Raw genomic sequence first — 18,718 nt, 5'->3', positions numbered from 1 at the left:
TTTGGGACCCCTACGACCTTGAATTGGATTAAGTGTGCCTGAGAATTTGATGGTGGAATGGTTAACACTATTGGCTCATAGCTGCAAGACACTGAGTTAAAATCCTATCGTAGTTTTTGTCTGTATGATGTTTTCTCTCTGTTTGGATTTTTTTGTCTGGTATTCCTTAACATCCCAGAATCGTTTGGCAGTTAGATAATCCGCAGCTCTAGACCATTCCAGTTTGAGTGAGTGTGGTTATGTGCATAAATGTGCTCTGCATGTGAGTGGTATTCCTTTCAGGTCTAATTCTGAGATGAGCCATGGGTCCCCACAATCTTTATGAATTGAAATTTTCTGAATGGATGTGGATAATGGATGAATTGTTTTGTATATTTTTTGACTTAGCATGTGAACTTTTGTTTCTATGTCATAGTTTTGTTTTTATTTGTGTATTTCAAATGGTAAATTCACAATTTATTTTTGAAAAATATATGAATACAATTTACATCACATTATTGTTGTGTATGTCTTTTAATGATTATTTTTAAAATTTGCTACTTGCTTTTTTTTTTTTTTTTTCCTTTTTCTTTTTAGAACACTTTTGTAGGTCTGACAAATCTTGGTGCAACCTGTTATGTAAACACATTTTTGCAGGTGTGGTTTCACAATCTAGACATGAGACGGGCAATATATCTGTGTCAAAATTCCAGAGCAGAAGAACTTGCTGTTGACGATGATACAGGTGAAAAGCTTTGCTTTTGCATCATGCACTGAAAAAATATTCTAGAATCTAGAAGCCTCCAGGAGCAAGAGGATTTTTCAAATAGAAAATGCTGTGCCGCTTTTTTTTAGTTCTTCTAATACAATGTCTGTCTCTCAAAGAAAGTTTTAGAGCTGCAAGTTAATGATGAGTAGTTATAGAAACCTTATATAAAAAAAATTTCTTGCTAAGAAATTTCAACAATCAGTCTAATGGTGAGAAAACTAATTATGTTGTATTCCATCTGGTAGAAAGTCTTAGTATCAAATATTATAACAGTTCTACTTAACCTACCTGAGATATGTGTAATAAGTCTTTAGTTTGTTAGATCACAAATGAATGACTTATTAATTTTTAATTAAATATTTAAGTAAACAGCAGCATGTCTTTTTAGACCTTGAATGATTAATCATGTAGCAGAGTAAAGTGCATAGAAGGATAGTTGTGGTGGAAAAAACATGTAGTAAAGACATTTGCTCAGTGGAAGGGCTCTTTTCCTGTCAATATTCACACTAGTAGAAATTGGCAGCTGTGTATTTTAGGTGTGATTTACAGTTCTTGTCTAAACCTATTATATTTTAAGATGGTTTATATTAAATCATATTTTATTACCAGTAAAAGAAATGTTAACAACAGAATGTGTTTTTACATTTGACAGATTATGAACCACAAGAAATATGTGAACATCTTCAGTACCTGTTTGCATTGTTGCAGAATAGTAATCGAAGATACATAGACCCTTCTGGACTTGTAAAAGCACTTGGATTAGACACGGGACAACAGCAGGTTGATAAGCATTTATTGTAAAAACACAACCTTTGATGGGGGAAAATAAGAACCTTTGAAGTACTACATGCTGCATTTTTAAAATGTATTTTAACATTCAATCTCATTCAATTTTTTTTCAATTGTTCCCCACTCATGTTAATCCATTCTAGTAATGCCACCCATGTATCTTTTTTTTATTTTGTATATGTGCTGTCTCAAAAAAGAATATCAAAATAAAATAGAGACAGTACATAGACCCATTTGTTTCTTTATGCTGATTACTAACTTTTTACTTATGTGTCTGCTTTAATTGGAAGAGTCAATTTAAGCTTACTTTCAAATTACTGTATGTAACATCCGGAACTTCCTTTTTTGTGCCTGTAACGTTTTAAATAGAATTTACAAAGTCAGTATGGAAGTGTTTTTTCAATGCCTGACTCTTTAAAGAGTAACAGAAAGTAAAATAGGTACTAAAAAAAATTTTTTTTTTAGGATGCTCAGGAATTTTCTAAGCTCTTTCTATCCTTACTGGAGGACACACTTTCAAAGCAGAAAAATCCAAATGTACAAAATATCATACAACAACAGTTCTGTGGACAGTGTGCCTATATTACTGTGTAAGTCCTGTTGTCTTCTTCATTGTGAAAGTTTCATAACTATGACTAGGGGTTTGTAAAACCTTGCAAAGTAATAAACATTTACAGTTTTTTGCAAATTCACATTTAGCTTTTGATTGGTCGGATTCACACACAACTTTATAATAAAATTTTAAAGTCATTGTTTACATTTATGTACTATATCATAACTGTATTGAAATGATTGTCAAAATATGCAGCTCCTGTATTTAAAAAAAACTCTAAAAAGTCATTTTTATTTAAAAAGCATTCTAAAGTAAAACTTTGTAAACTAAATAATCTTTTTTCCATAGGAAAGACTTCTTTGTAATGTCACTTATTAGTTTTCCGCACTGGTGGTGATAGTTGAATTCTTGTTATCTTACCCTTTGCCTCCTGCAGATGCAAGGGAGTGTGAAGTGAAATATCCTAGTTTTACAGCTTTTGCTTTTGTGTCTCACTGATCCTCTTAGAATCTGTACAAGGTTGCTATGGTAGTGGTATGTTTGACTTTTTAGCTAATAGGCTTGCAAAAGCCCTCAGAAAGGTTTATTTTCTTTATTTGGCATTACATTCTGTATTTATCACTTCTTAACCTCCTTTGATATTGCATTCTTTTTTCTTTTTATTTGCTTTTAATGTTAAAGTGGTTACTGAAGAGAAACTTCACTAATGGTGACCAAAGGTGCAAAGCTTTTTGTACGATACTATAATAGAGAAAGTTTAAAATTGAAAAGAAAAAAGATCTGAATATATGGTATATTGTTTACTTACTACTGGCAAGTTTTTGTACTAACTGAAAGCTTTTTACAAATGCATTGTAGTTTCAGTGTTAAATGACTTATTATTTGTTGTTTCTATTATATACATATATTTATGTATATTTTTAATAATAGTTTTTGAAATTGACGTGGACAACGTATATTTAAATTGTCTTTCTGTAAGAACAATATAATGTCAATATATAATTTCTGTCAAAGTAAACTGCTCTGTGTTCTGTTTAAAAAAAAAAAAATGGACTGTTATCTCAATACTGCATTCTTGTATTAATTCCAGGTGTAACCATTGTGGCAGAGAATCACAACTCTTATCCAGATTCTATGAACTAGAGCTCAATATTCAAGGTCATAAGCAACTATCTGACTGTGTCACTGAATTTCTTAAGGTAATGCTATAATTATGATAAGATGTATTGGTTACATTTACATGTTTATTCAGAAACGTTTAGAATTATGAATTCTTTTTGGGGAACCATAAAGTAACAAAGATTACAATTTACTTTTATCTTTTGGATATTTTAATTTCTCTTTAATAGTACATTTGTTTTAATCATTAGAGGGAAAATCACAAATGCTTTATTCTAAGATTTTTTAATATATATTGTGCATGTTATATACACACACTTTGCATAATTTAATATCGTTTTGTCACTGTTTTTAGGAAGAAAAGCTAGAAGGGGACAATCGCTATTTCTGTGAGAACTGCCAGAGTAAACAAAATGCTACCAGGGAAATTAGACTGCTAAATTTACCTCATACTTTGAACTTTCAACTTATGCGTTTTGTCTTTGACAGGTAAATTTGTAAGTTATTGTTCTCCTTTTTTGTTTATTGGATTACAATTAAGTCAAATGTTTTGCATAAGGTAATATTCATTGGTTTCATTTATATGAAGAGAGGTCAATGTAAAACAGCTTTCTCTTTAAAAGGAAGACTGCACCACACTCATTTAAGTGGTGTTTCTTATTAAATTACATAAATGGACAGAGACTGCTAATGTCATATGTGGTCTTTATCTAGATTCTCCATTGTACTAAAGTTGCAGTATTTCATTGTTTCTTTTAGAAGCAGAAAAAAAAGTTTAATTGCATTAAATTTTACATGACTGTTAGTTTAACTACAACTTTAAGTATTAGCTTCCTAATATACAGTGTCACTGTAAAAAGTAGTGCATTAAATTATAGTGTTCTATTCATATCTTTAATTGTTTGATCTATTAATGTCTTTAAATATTTAAGAATGATTGAAGATAAATGAGGAAACACATACTGCACCTTTCCAGGGGTCTCAAATATGGTTTTGGAAAGCATTTTTAATAAGCTTTTGCTCCAGTATTGGTGGTATTATTAGTACTACATATTGTATTCCCATCGTTTTACATTTAATGTTTTAAGATAGAAACCCTCAATATATTTGCATTCTTTACATAACTATGCCTAAAATATAACAATCAAGGAATCTTCTGTAGCTTGTTTTCTCCTCTTCACCAGATGAAAGCTCCTTTAATGTTTTTAAAGTGCTTCCACCCTCCTGAATACCATTGCCCTGCTGTCTGTTCTTTCAACCAAATGCTTGATTAAGCAGTTTAAAGTTCTCTTGACCCTTTTTCCTAAGCTTTCTGCAGGATTCAATTAACACTAGAATCTCAGAAGCCTATGAAAAAACTCATAATCCCGGACCACCTTAAATTCTTTCGCGCCTCTCCTCATCAGCATCTTTTGTTTTGCAAATGTGTCAATCAGCACAAGCAGCCCCCAAAGGAGCTGCAGGCAGTCACAGAATTCTGAGCTCAAGTGTGTATATCTGGGTTTGAGGTACCTGGAGTTGTATAGGGTAAATAATATATCGTTATTTACAGTATAAACATTTCATGTGTGTTCCTTGTCTACAAAGATCCGTGTAAGTGTAGGATGACACGAAATGTGAGGCAAGAAAACGTTTTTCTATGTTATACTAATAATGAAGTGAAGTGTATAATTCCAAATATCAAATAAACATATGTGCTTTTATTCAAGAATATAACCAAAGAAAAAAAATTATTCAATTTACATGTTGCTGTCAATGAGTTAAATATCCAAGCTAAACCCAAATGTCAATGTCCTGTGTGTTATAATATACAGTGGCTGTTTCACTTCTTTGGAATTACTGACCAAATGTAGCCTTAAAATACTAAGAGACCAAATTTCTTCCATGGTGATGCAGTGTGGCTTATTGTAATGTGTTGCAAAGAATCCTTTTTTAATTTTAGTGGACATGCATTGATTGCAAGAGGTAAAAATGTCAGTTGAAAATAGCACATCTTTTTCATTTCAAATAATTCTGTTTTAGACAAACGGGCCACAAGAAGAAACTGAACACATATATTGGTTTTCCTGAAATTTTAGATATGGGACCATTTCTGGATAAAAAAGGTAAGAAATATAAATGTGTTATTATTATAAACATGAAATGTGTAACTTTTGAAACGAAGTTTAAAATTTTCTCCTACTTTATTCTTTACTGCATTACTGTCTAGACAGGGGGGGTTCCTCTAATTTAGTAGTTTGTGAATGCAGAGAAGAGTGGGTTCCGAAATAAATAACACGTGGTAATAACATTTTAATATTTTTAATACTTTCATCAGAATCCTTTTTAAATGTCCACTATAATAAAGGTTTTAGGTTAACCTACCAAAAAAGTGCAAAATATATAGTCATTTAATGAAATTCTATACAATTCTTGGCACTCTTAATACAATTTGAATCCCTGCAATAAGTAATTGAGTCCAGGACTAGGAAAATTAACAGGCTTGTGGAAATCAATTAGTTCAATATTTTGTTATTTGTCTTTTTATTTGAATAGGTTAATGTTTGCAAAAGCCTTCTACATCTACCTAGAGTACTAATAGTTGAGTCAGTTTGTCTTAATTTAAGTGCTGAGGCAAATATCACTTTCTTAATTTATGTGTTAGATTTTTCTTGCAGTTGGGGACCTTGGATAGCTAAAGACTTGATTTCTTCTTCAAGTTGTTGTAGTTATCATGGGAATTTTAAACCGGCCCTCATGTTGTGATCCTAGATTTCAATGTGTAGATTATAACTGAGGGCGAGTTTGAATTATTGATAAGTTGAAGGCAAAATTTAAAAATTGAAACACATTGTCATTGTACTTGATTCTTTTGAAATACACTAACTTCCTAATTACAAATCCAATTTCTGATAAAAAAAATGTATGGGAACAAAAGGATGATTTTTCTGATCAAATAGTGACTGTGCATTGTGCCCTTTTATACAAAGTTGCTTTTTTTCACTGCAAGGCTAGGTATGACTTAAAGCTTGCCACCATCTTTGCATAAACAAGTTTTGTGAGTTAAAGGAGTGCTAATCATTAATGCTAATCATTAGTAACTCAACGTGTCAAAAAGAGTTTTTCGAATTGAATTTTAACTTCACTGTAAGCTGATTTAAGTTTAAGAAGTATACTTAAAGTGCTGTTTCATAGTTCAAAGTTTTGTCTGGTTGGAAAGCATTCTATAGTAGAACCCCAATTATCATTGCCCAGATTAAATAAAGCATCATTATCCAAGGCAAACCTGTAAGTGTAATACATGACTTTTCTTAATACAGTAATTCATAAAAGCTTTGCCATAAATACTGTACTGCGTGCATGTTACTTTGATACAATCGGGACTTCACAGGGAAAAATTTACAGCTTTGACATGATCAGCACTGTACTGTTATCAAGAGGGAAGTGGTGCATAGTGCGATGCAAAGGCACGGCACACCAAGGAGACTGGAATAACATAGCAGGGTTTTGTAGTTATTTCTTCAACTTGATCAGGACTTCACACTTACAAACAAAAGAAATGAATCGAAGTGTGGCATGATGACATGGCACACCAAGGAGGCTGGAATTAGACCTGGTGGTTTTCACTACACCGGTGCTGAAGTCCAAAAAAATGTTATTACTCATCCAACAGTACTAAAGTATGAAACAATGCTTAAAAGTGATGCTGTGCCATATACATTGAAAAACTCTTATATCCATAATTTCAATCTGAAATGGTTGCAGCCTTATGTTTTATCAGAGTTTTAAGTTAGCATCAGCCCACATTATCTCAGATGATCTGGGTTCTGCTGTAGTTACATAAATTAATAAACACAGTTTTTATATATGTAGCCAACCAAATACTAAAGTAAACAACAAACAGAAGCAATGGAACCAGAAAAAATGAAATAGTTTGAAATATCTCAATGAGTCACAAAGAAATCAATCTTTAAATAAAATTAAATATTCAGTACAAAAGCTACAGTATAATAAAATGAGAAAACAAAAAAGCTATATTAAAACAAATTATTTTTAGAAAAATAGTCAATAAGCAATAATAATGTAATAATAGAGGAATAAACAATGTCAAGGATTTTCACATGATTGAATGATGTTGAAACCAAGACTTTAAAATAATAAGTATGTACTGTATGTTATAATATAGTTGTTAATGTGTTTCAAGCAAAGGGTTTTTATTGGGGTCTTTAGTATTATACTATTAAATATTGACAATGAAGTGCTACAGAATTGTAAAGAATTATTATGTACAGTCATGCCTATACAAAAAATATATCCTCTACCGACAAATTGCAAAGTGTCTTTCTGACAGTAGCAGTGGCAGCACTATTGCATTCTGTCATCAGTTTTTTTTTCTTTGAAAATAGTCATCGCCAGTTTGTTGCATTCACTTGTGATGGGGATTTTCTCACATTGTTTTGTACATGTGAATTTCTCAGGTTGGTATTTTGAGAGAAAAAATTAAGTTGTAGCTAATTTGCTGCTTCATCTGCAGAGAAAACAATTATTTCATGCAAAGATTGACAGATGTCTTGTATCAGTTTGAGAAACTTGCCTGAAGTATCACCTAAAGAGGCAACATCATTTCTGCATCTTTCTTTCTTCTCTTCTGTTGGAAGTATGCTATATTTTAAGCTGATCTTTATGACAAGGATTAAACACTTAGTCGGAGTTTGCACAGTATTTCCTGTCTCTCCCATTTTCTCAAGCAACTTTGCTTTTAATTGTGTATGGAAATTGAGGATGAAATGTTATACTGCATTTGAAATGAATTATACTTGTGACAAAAAGGCATACCACTCGTAATTCTTACAAAAGCAACAATGAAAATTGTCCCTTGTACTGGTGTGCATATTTCTGACCAAAATATCAAATACAGACTCCATGATCATGGCATAAGGGTCTGACACTCTTTAGTGGGACCTGTGCTCGCAGCCCATTGCTGTACAGCTCATTTGGCCTTCGCCAGAGAATACCATAATTGGTAGCTCTGCCGTTGGTGCATCTGTTATCTTCCCTGACAAGAGCAGATTCACACTGAGCACATGTAACAGGCATACGAGACTAGAGACAAAAAGTGAACGTTAGAAAGCCTGCAACATCGTCTACTCCATCCAGCCCGGCAGTGGGTATTTGATGGTCTGGGGAGGCATATCCTTGGAGGATTGCACAGACCTCTACATGCTAGGCAAACAGTACCGAGATGATGCAGTGGACCCTAGGTTCCTCCTGGTGCAAGGCAATGTGTGGCCAAAGTGTGTAGGCAGTTCCTGGATGACGAAGGCAATGATGCCATTTACTGGCACCACGTTCCCCAGACCTGAATCCAATTGAGAAAATCTAGGTACATTCAGTGTCACCAAGTAGTGCCACAGACTGTCCAGGAGCTGACTAATGCCCTGATCCAGGTCTGGGAGGAGATCCCCAAGGACATGATCTGCCATCTCATGAGGAGCATGCCCAGATGTTGTAGGAAGTGCATGCAGGCATGTGGATGCCATACACACTACTGAGTTACATTATGAGTTACAATGATGAAGTTCAATCAAATTGGATCAGCTTGTGATTTCGGCTTTGGATTTTGAGTTTCGGTATGATGTTGAATCAAGCCCTCATTGGGTTGGTTATTTTGGTTTCCATTGACTGTTGTTACATAATTTTGTTCTCAACGAATTACACAGTATTACTAAGTAAAAATTTTCCAGTTGAATATTTCATTCACCAAGATTCAGTGTGTCATTTATGTGTCCCCTTAATTTATTTGAGCAGTGCATTCACTTGGTAATCAAGATGGAAAAATGGCTTATGACCTTCATGTTTAAAGGAGTTGCAGGAGATAAAAGACATTAGATGATATTACCAAATGTTATGATGTTGCTTTTTTGGGTAATTTGACATGACCAGTTTGCAAGTATAATTACCAAAATAAATATGGTTAATGATAAAATCCTATGAAAAAATACAAAAGCAGTACTGGGCATGTTTTATCTTGGTAGAGTAATATATATATATATATATTGCTCTACTTTCCCCTATTGTATTATTAATATGTAGCCTTAGAATGCCTAATCTCACAGACTTACCACTGTATATAACTTATCCCCACCTTCCCTTCTATATCTATAACCTCAGGCAATTAGAGGTAGTAAAAAAAAACAAGCAGGAGTTACACATAAAATAATGTATTACTGATAATATTCATAAATAATAACATAATGCAAAGTACATTTGAATATTGGCAACCATACAACCTGATAAAATGGTGATGTGTAACTCAAGTGGCACACAGACTTGTAGTTACTTAAAATGTCTCTAGTTAAGGCATCATTGGTGCTCAGCTTTCAGCCATATGTCTGTTCAAAATGGCTGAAGCTGTGCTCTTCATTGTGTTGTCTTCAGTTCATGGTGTGATGGTCTTCATCAGTTGTTAACAAGAGAAAGATACTTCTACATTATCACAGGTTAGCAAGAGATGCTTCTTTCATCATATGTTTGTTAGAAAGAGAGAATGTGATTGAGAAAGCAAATTTATAGGTTTTCTGTCCAATCCCTACAGCCAATCCAGATGGCCATATCTCAGACCAATGGGGGAAATAGTACAACATAACACCTGCAACCCCCCAAGACCTTATGTTAAGCTAACCTGGCTTTATGTGGGGGATGAGAGAAAGACTTTAGCAAAGAAACACTCGCCAAACTGGTTTAAGACACATCCCCAAATCCACAAAGAGACAGTCAAAACCGGGGGTAATGGGGAAGATGGGGGCTAAACATGAATGCCTCTCACCAAAGTAACACTAAATTAAATTGCTTTACGTAAATTATAAATAAAGACACATAACATTTATCAAGTTATATGCAAAATCTTGCATCACAACAGGGTCAAAAGTAAAGTACAATTTATGAAATAAAAGAGTGCTGTATACATTATATTCATGTATACATATTTAGTTAAATGTGTATACATATGTACTATATGTGAATTCTTTATTTTTTTTTGTGTATTATATTCTATGTAGTGCAATGCTTTAAGTATTGTGTATGTCTCTGTTTCTAGATGAAAAGTGTGTTTATGAGCTGAATGCAGTGCTGATACACAGAGGGGTTAGTGCATACTCTGGCCACTACATAGCTCATTTACGAGATGGCAGAACAAATGACTGGTACAAATTTAATGATGAAGAGATTGAGAAAATGGAGGGAAAAAAACTTCAACTTGGAAGTGAAGAAGATATAGGTGAGAAAAGCTTAAAATGTATCCTGTTACTATGAGCTAGGATTGTATTTTAATTATACATGCTTTGATTGATATTTACCTAAAAACAGACCAGATAAGGTGTTTTTTTTACTAATGCATTGCCTTTGCTTTTACTAGCAGAAAGTTTGTGCCTTTTGAAAGGTGCTAAGTGAGCACTCACTCCAGCCTTGCCACTTGTTACTATAAATTATACAACAACAGCAAGGAATATTCTATCCAAAAATATTTTTTTTGATATGTTACTTACCCTGTGTGTTGTTTGTGGTGATGGTCAAGAAAAATATATAATTTCATCTTCTTATCTGATATTAACATAATCTGTTTCTCTTTATTCTGCATAAAATAATGAGATCAAACATTATTCATATAAAAACATAATATTTGAAAGGAGTATTCCTTTAATTATGTAGATTTATGGTGGAAAATGTACATTTTGATATTTGAGAGCTCTGAATAATCTGCAAAGCAAAATAAAACCCAATATAAAAATTATTCTAATATTATAAATGTTTAATAAAAAAAGTAATTGATATCCTTCCTTTGCTAATAAGGAAGCAAAATTGTATGTACCGTCTAAGGTGATTAGCCATGTTTGCTGTTCATGCACTAATAGAATGTGCTAATGATTAGTTTATTCTGTATTTGTTTTGCACTGTGCTATCTATGTGGCAAACTAATTACTGTCTTTTTTTCCACTTTATTAGATATACTAGCTATGCTACCCGTCTAAGAAATCTAAGTAATCAACATACACCTCAGCGTTAATGTTTGCAATGCGCATCATACAATGCATACGGCTCTATAATATGCCATTTTTGGGATGGAATTCGTAAAAGCAATGTAATGTTGGTTATGCAGCATCTATTGAAATGACAAATGCAAAGCATTATATTACTAAAAATGTTTGTGATTCATTATCTTTTGGAATGACAGAGACATAGCAACCAGACCAGGGACATAGACAGATACACATTTACTTTTATTAATGTGGATAAAAGTATGTTGTAATAAGTATGTTACAGAAAAAAAAGAACATATAAAAAGTGATACAAACATTCATGTCCAATTCAATTTCTGAGTCAACACAATCCCTACCTATCTAGCTAGCCTCTATAATAATAATAATTCATTACATTTATATAGTGCTTTTTCTCAGTACTCCAAGAGCTATCCACACAGGGAGGAACCGGGAAGCGAACCCACAATCTTCCACAGTCTCCTTACTGCAAAGCAGCAGCACTACCACTGTGCCACCTGTGAGGAGTGGATATAGTGGTGGTCCACTCCTACAAGTACTTGGGGGTCTACATTAATGACTGTGCCTGGACTGCACTGGTCTTGGAAAACAGAGGAACTATACAAGAAAAAGCAAAGCAGGCTCTTTTTTCTTTAGGACAGTGTATTCCTTAAATGTGGGAAGTGACATCCTTCACATCTTCTACAACTTTGTGATAGCCAGTGCAGTTGTCTACACTGCGTTGTGCTGGGCTGGTAACATCATTTCAAGAGAAGCCCACCGAATCATCAAGCTAATTAAAAGGGCAGGCTCAGTAATGGGACGCAGTCTGGGTTCCCTGGAGGTCATAGCTATGGAGAGAATTAAAACAAAACTGATTGCCATTACGAACAATGCTGCACATCCTCTTCTCTGACACATTAACACTGACTTTCAGCCAACGAATCATTCAGCAGAAGTCAATCATGAAACATTGCTGGAGCTCCTTTATACAAGCAGCAATACATCTGCATAATGCCTCCTGTGACAGCCAAGTCAGAAATTTTCTTTTTAATTTTTTTTGTTTTTTTTACTCATTCTGGTGTGTTTTCAGACCATAGTGTGATGTACATTTTTAGTTATCGGTCTATCAGTTTATTTATTTAAAGAGATACTGTAAAAAGCCAAATTTCCCCCAGGGACAAGTATAGTTCTGTCTGTCTAATCTGGAGAGCTTTGAAATGCAAATTTACAATCAAATTGAAAGAGATTACAAGTGAGAGATGTAGTGCATAATGTCATAGCAGATTAATCACAATGCACTTTTACCAACAAACACTACAGGAGGTGGATTAGGAGTAATAGCAGTTCTAGTATTATCCAAGGGCCGGTTTATACTTCACGCTCAGAATGTGTACATGCACGCATCGTGACTGCCACACTTTCCCAGCATTCTTTTGACAAGTCTTCTGAGCACATCGTCATAAATTAATGCAGCGCTTGTGAGAGTTGCAGTAGCAGCAAAAATATGAGTCTTGTGTGTGTTCAACTTTTGTTTGCGTGACATCCGCATCATTGTTGACTATCAACATGTGACGGCAAGCCACAATGCAGCTGCAACAGGAAAAATCTGCGTGATTCTATGTTTAATGAATGGTTTGATGCAGTAAAGCAAATTATCAAACTTAAATGCTGGCACACGAATATTACTTGACAGAGGAGGGGATGCTAGCACACGCATTCTGCTGCTCCTCCCTATTAGAAACACATTTCGTAAAATTTGCTTTAATCCTGCACTTTTTTACGCTTGTTTTATTTTTTTTATTGCACGTATAGTTCGTGGATGCAGCTGACTCGAATTGTATGGATTTTGATTAATTTTTAAAGACTTTATGGACTTTACCTTGACTGGAAACAACTGAATCTGTGGATCACGGGACGAGACCTACGAACATTTCTTTGTACCTTGGCGAACTAGGAGCCTGGGATGATCTGTCTCCTTGATTATAGTTGCTATGCTGGTCTGCTCTCGATTCATTTTATTGTGCTTTATGACTAAGAACTGATCTGATGTTCACACCCACCTGGCTTGTGGCTCTGGGGTGATCACGCCTGTAATACCCAGTGTAACTTGTCTGTGGCTGTATGTTGGAACCTCCAAATCCTGCTATCTCCTCCTGCTATGCTTTCTGCTGCTTTGCTATAGCCACTCATCTGCGCCACCACACCCCGCCCGTCTCGCCAGCTCCGCTGTGCTGCTTCTCCACTGCTATCAGATAAGTATTGCTAAGTATCATGCTAAAATACTCTTGCGACAAACTCCTTGATATTAAACAGTTTGTCCAGAGCAAATGGTCTGACTGGAATATCCTAAAAGACACCGGTATTTTGCCACGCCCGAAATATGTACATCGAAGGTCAGGTCACTGCCACCGCCGGGCTGCAGATGAAAAGATCTCTGGCAGCATTTGCTCAGGAATACGTCGTCCTACTCATGGCCCGGGAAATAGAAGTGTCAGTGTGCCAAATTTACAGTATGTGAAAATAAATTCCGTTCACGGCTCTGTGCAAAAAACAATTCTAATCAACTAATCTCTTAATGGCCAAGCATTGGTGCTGTCAGAATACATCATTGACACCAAACTTCATGTGCTGTGCTTAACGGAGACTTAGCAAAAACCAAATGAATTTATGTCTCTTATGGAGGAGACACCACCTGGTTATACTTTTTACACAGAGCCTAGTAGCTCAAGACAAGGCGGAGGACTTGCAGTAATTGTCAGAGTGGAGTTAAACATCAAAACAATCCCAATTGATTGTCCATTGTCTTTTGAGTGTCTGGCTCTTAAACTAATAACGGAATCGGGTCCTATCTTACTCATTGTTCTTTATTGTCCTCCAAAATACATTGCATCCTTCTTATCTGATCTGACTGAACTATTAACCCACTTAAGTTCCTTTTCCCAGAGAGTCATTCTTCTTGGTGATTTCAACATCCATATTGATATCTCCACATCTAAACTGAGAAATTACTCCCTATCCTTACTGGACTGTTTTGACTTGACACTTGACACTCTGGTGGTCATATATTGGATCTGATCTGTACATCTGGACTATCTGTTGCCAACACTTACAGCACTGATTTGGGACTCTCTGACCATAAAGCAGTACTTTTCACTGTCTCATTCCCTCTCCCTCCTCTTACCTGTAAATGACAAATTTTTTACAGAAACCTTAAAAATATCTGTCCCTCTATCTGTCTTCACCTATTCCATCAACACTAGATAGTCTTGTTGACCATTGGAAGCATGGGAAAGATGCTATATAAATAAAATGTAGTATTATTGTTATTATTCATGGTGCTTTTCTTCATCCATTTCTCGCATAGGCAATACAAGCATTGCATATTTCCCATTGTAATGATGCAATACATTTAAAGGCCTCATATACCATCGTCTGTGTCACTGTTGCCATCTTTTTTCTTTTTTTTTTTTTTCCTTTCTTCCCTCAACTCGATAATTTCTCGTGCTGCCACCTGGTGAAATCCTCCAGATTTACTTAAAGTACATGTAGAAGTATAGTCAGTACTTTGCTTGCATAGCTTCAGCATCTTCAAGCGTACATGTTATGTATCGTTAATTATATCCCAGGCCTAAGAGGTAGGCGATTTCTCCCCCCTCGCCTACCCCAACCCCCCCGAATTGCTCAGTGTAAGACATTTAAAAAATGTATTGCAGCACAAGGCAGGGAGCTGACAATATCAAATATTTAGTAGCTTGACCTGAGTACATTTATTCAAAATAGATGTGTGCAGTGCCCATTTTTAATGGAATTAAACCATGCTGCACACAGTTTGATAAGAAGTGTATCGTATTCTTTATGTGAAATTTCAGTTCAAAAGGTGTTATTCCCAGTGCTGCCTCAAGTCGTCTAAGGGGAGACTTTTTGAAAGAGAGAAGTAGATTGTAAGAGTATTTCTTATATCTTTATTGATACAAGCCAAAATAATTTCTACCACAGGTACCACAAGGATGAAAATCATTTTATATTAATCATTTTAATTATAGACATTATTGAATATTTCAAATGCTATGATGTGTCTTTATGTATGTGTGTTTGTCATAAGAGGATGAGCAAAAGATAGTGTGTATGCTTTTGCACAATGGGGGGCAGGGTAGATTTGAAGTGGAAAGGGTGGATTGCTGGCTGGTCACATTCATTTCATAGTGCTGGTAAGAATACTCCACGGAACACTTCTATTTATTGAAAATTCTGTAACTTAATTCTACCGCAATTGGTATTGGGAATTTCTGAGAGTGAAGGATCTTTATGCATGAGTTGATTAACAACAGATTATTATTAGCAGCTGTTGTTTTTAACTCATAAGCCACATTCATGTTTTCAACACACAGTTGTGAAAGTGGTAAAGAATGCTCACCTGTTTCAAGTGTTAGGTTAAAAGCCTTCTCCATAGTATACCAGGTGTATGCATATGCCCCATGATTGACTGTTCTCTCCTCCAGTATAAAATAAAAATGGTATCAAATGCATCCAGGGTCTTTGAAATGAATGAGTTTTCCAATAGTCTGACAGATAAATAGTATATTACAAAAAGGCCCTACATGTCTCTGGGTTAGTTGCTCAAGTCTCCCTGTGTGATAAAGATGATGCTGTTTAATCTAGACACATGATATTAGGAGTACTACAGTACATGTTTAATGTGTGAAATTACTGTTTACTTTCACAAAAAAGAGGTTATCGTACTTTTTTCTGCTTTGGATTGAGCAACATAACAGCAATCCCACTTTACTTATGAACCACCAACCAGTAGTTCGTGTGTACGCAATGTGGGAAGTTAACAGATTGCAAGTGATGTCTCAGACAACTTTCCTTAGCATATAAATCTAAGCCAAATTAATTTTCAGTATATTGAAAGCTGATTGTAGTAGTTTGATACAAGTGAATCTATAATCAGGTAGGTTATTTGTATCCTCTTTTCTGAACATTGTTAGATGTAAATTGCATTTTTTGATAAATGTTTTATGATTCCTTGTGAATTTTATTCGCTTTGTATAGTATGTAATAACTGGAGACTTACCAATGAAAGTACAGAAATTCTTTGATGTTACTTGCTAATCCTATGGATAATCATTTCATCTCTCTTATGCAGAACCTTCTAAATCCCAGACACGCAAACCTAAATGCATTAAAGGATATCATTCTTCACGGAATGCATATATGTTGGTTTATAAACGCCAAGTGGAAGAAGTAAGCCATTCTGAGCCCAATGTTCAAGTTCCAGGTATGTAATTTAGTAGTGAAGGTGTACAGTATAAGTCAACATTGGAGCTTCTTTAAATTACAGTACATGTAAAAATAATAAATGTGTTAAATAATAAGCATTTCTCAATAATACCTTTTATAGTAAACATAAATTAATGTGACATTTTAAAAATGTATTTGTTTTACTGAATTCCAGGTGTTGTTTTTTCTCTCTATTTGGTTTTAACTGAAAAGTATATTTATTTGTAAACAAAAAAATGTGTAAATAAGAGTTAAGCAAGGCAGGTTAGCACTCTTAATGTTACACTGAAGATGTAGAAATTAAACTTACAGAAAGGTTATAATTTTGTAAACATGTACTTAGATTTTTGCTACTTCTCATTGTTTACTTAACCAGACTTTCTGCAGAGGTTAGTGGATCGGGATAACCGAAAGTTTGAAGAGTGGTGTCATGAAATGGCTGAAATGAGGAAACAGAGTGTTGACAAAGGCAAAGCAAAACATGAAGAGGTGAAGGAGATCTACGAATTGTTACCTGCTGGAGACGGTCTGTAAAACATTCTAGTACCGTGATCAAGAACAAGCAAATGCTGGATAGATGTTCTATTTTCTATTTGCTTAGTTATATAAGCTTGTACTGTTTTAGTTACATAAGCTTGCTTTGTCTTTGCAGTGTACATTGTCATGTTTTGATAGGGATGAAAGTAAAACTTTTATTGATCAAATATGTAAGCTGCATAAATATTTATGGTTATATAATGTATCAGAAACATTTAAATCTGAGTAATTGTCATCAGAAAGCTGAGGAGAAAAGTATAAACAGAATCTTGATCTGCAATGAAAAGTGCTCTAAAATAACATTCAGTCAACTAGTTGAGTGCTGATTTACACAAGTTTTTATGTGCATTTAATATTTCCAATGTTGATTTCTCTTCAGTCATTGTTAAATTTGTGTAAGTGTGAAAGTGGACACGTGATGTGTAGATACACAGTGTTCACTGAAAATAAAAATGCCTTAGACTTTTAGAGTTTTTACTTTTACTGAAGTTGTAGTACTTTTTGTAACAATAGTATACATTTTTTAGTTTTAGTACAGATTCATACTAGAAATGAGAAGGAAGCTTCCCTTAATTTCTTAAGTGCTTATTTTTATTTAAGCATGCTTTAATAGGAGTATTTTTATGGATTATGAATACATATAGATATAAAGATTATGTTGCAAGTAACTAGCATTGTATATTTTTCCCTTAAGGTCAGGCTTTTGAGTTCATTCCCCTTGAGTGGTTGCGAAAGTGGCTAGATGATTCTACTGTTACAAAGCCTATTGATAACTCAAAGTTTAGCTGCTGTCATGGAAAACTTCACCCAGATAAAATTGAAGATGTTAAGCGAATTTCTCAAAAAGCTGCTGACATCTTCTTCAACAGATATGGAGGTGGTCCCAGATTAGACAGTAAGGACTCATTAAAAAAAATCTTAGGAGTTACAAGTTTGTTTGTAATATTTATGTAATAGGTGTTTCTAACTCTGTTTTCTCCAGATTCTTCTCTTTGTAGAGAATGTGTTGTGGAGCGATGCAGGGTCTTAAGATTGAAAAACCAGTTAAATGAAGATTACAAAGTTATTTCAAACATGGTAAAAATTGTAAACAATAGGTAAGATGTATATATTGTGGACAGTTAAATTATAATTTAGTATATAAGGGATCTCCAGTTCTAACAGACTAGTTAACAAGAACTTATTTAAAAAAATTTCATACATACTGATGTTAAGCTGCTTAACAGAAAAAAGGAATAATATAGCAGAACTAATGAAAATATTTTTAAAGGGTACAATTAAAATCAATTCTGTAAAATCTTAGGTTTAAACAGCTGTTAATCTGCCTTTACAACTCTTTGTGTGCTACAACAGCTGTGTAAGCTCAACACTAAAAGTAAAACACTGCACACAAAACAGGCCTGCCTAATCCTCTTTACCAGAATAAAATTGCAGTCACTGTTAGTACTTAATGAATTAATCAGCAGACAATACATTTATAACACATTTTATTACTTGGAAGATAAATTGAACTGTATCGATCTAAATTGTTAAATAGTTTGTTTCCTTGTTTTAAATGTAGAACATCAGGTAAGAATTTGTCACTTGTACTTCAACTTAGCTTGCAAGGTTTATGAATAATTTCCACATATATGGATATAGACAGAGATAAAGAACATGTTATTCAAAGATACAATT

The 18,718-nt window shown here is 34.2% G+C and overlaps 1 protein-coding gene across 4 annotated transcripts in view; it reads left to right on the top strand.

Annotated features, from left to right (window-relative positions):
• usp48 (ubiquitin specific peptidase 48) overlaps positions 1-18,718 on the top strand; it is a 63,853-nt gene that overhangs the window by 14,092 nt on the left and 31,043 nt on the right. For 3 of the 4 annotated variants that reach the window (XM_039755766.1, XM_039755765.1, XM_039755768.1), the window contains exons 3-13: positions 577-724; positions 1,401-1,528; positions 2,003-2,127; positions 3,181-3,289; positions 3,565-3,698; positions 5,232-5,314; positions 10,285-10,464; positions 16,371-16,502; positions 16,881-17,030; positions 17,736-17,936; positions 18,024-18,138. In XM_039755766.1, the coding sequence (XP_039611700.1) occupies positions 577-724; positions 1,401-1,528; positions 2,003-2,127; positions 3,181-3,289; positions 3,565-3,698; positions 5,232-5,314; positions 10,285-10,464; positions 16,371-16,502; positions 16,881-17,030; positions 17,736-17,936; positions 18,024-18,138 (1,505 nt within the window). The remainder of the gene's footprint in view (positions 1-576; positions 725-1,400; positions 1,529-2,002; positions 2,128-3,180; positions 3,290-3,564; positions 3,699-5,231; positions 5,315-10,284; positions 10,465-16,370; positions 16,503-16,880; positions 17,031-17,735; positions 17,937-18,023; positions 18,139-18,718) is intronic. The other variant, XM_039755767.1, reaches the window with a different exon arrangement.

This window comes from Polypterus senegalus, chromosome 6 (assembly GCF_016835505.1).
Source record: "Polypterus senegalus isolate Bchr_013 chromosome 6, ASM1683550v1, whole genome shotgun sequence".
NCBI classification, from domain to species: Eukaryota; Metazoa; Chordata; class Cladistia; order Polypteriformes; family Polypteridae; genus Polypterus; species Polypterus senegalus.
This window is presented reverse-complemented; position numbering and strand designations above follow the sequence as displayed.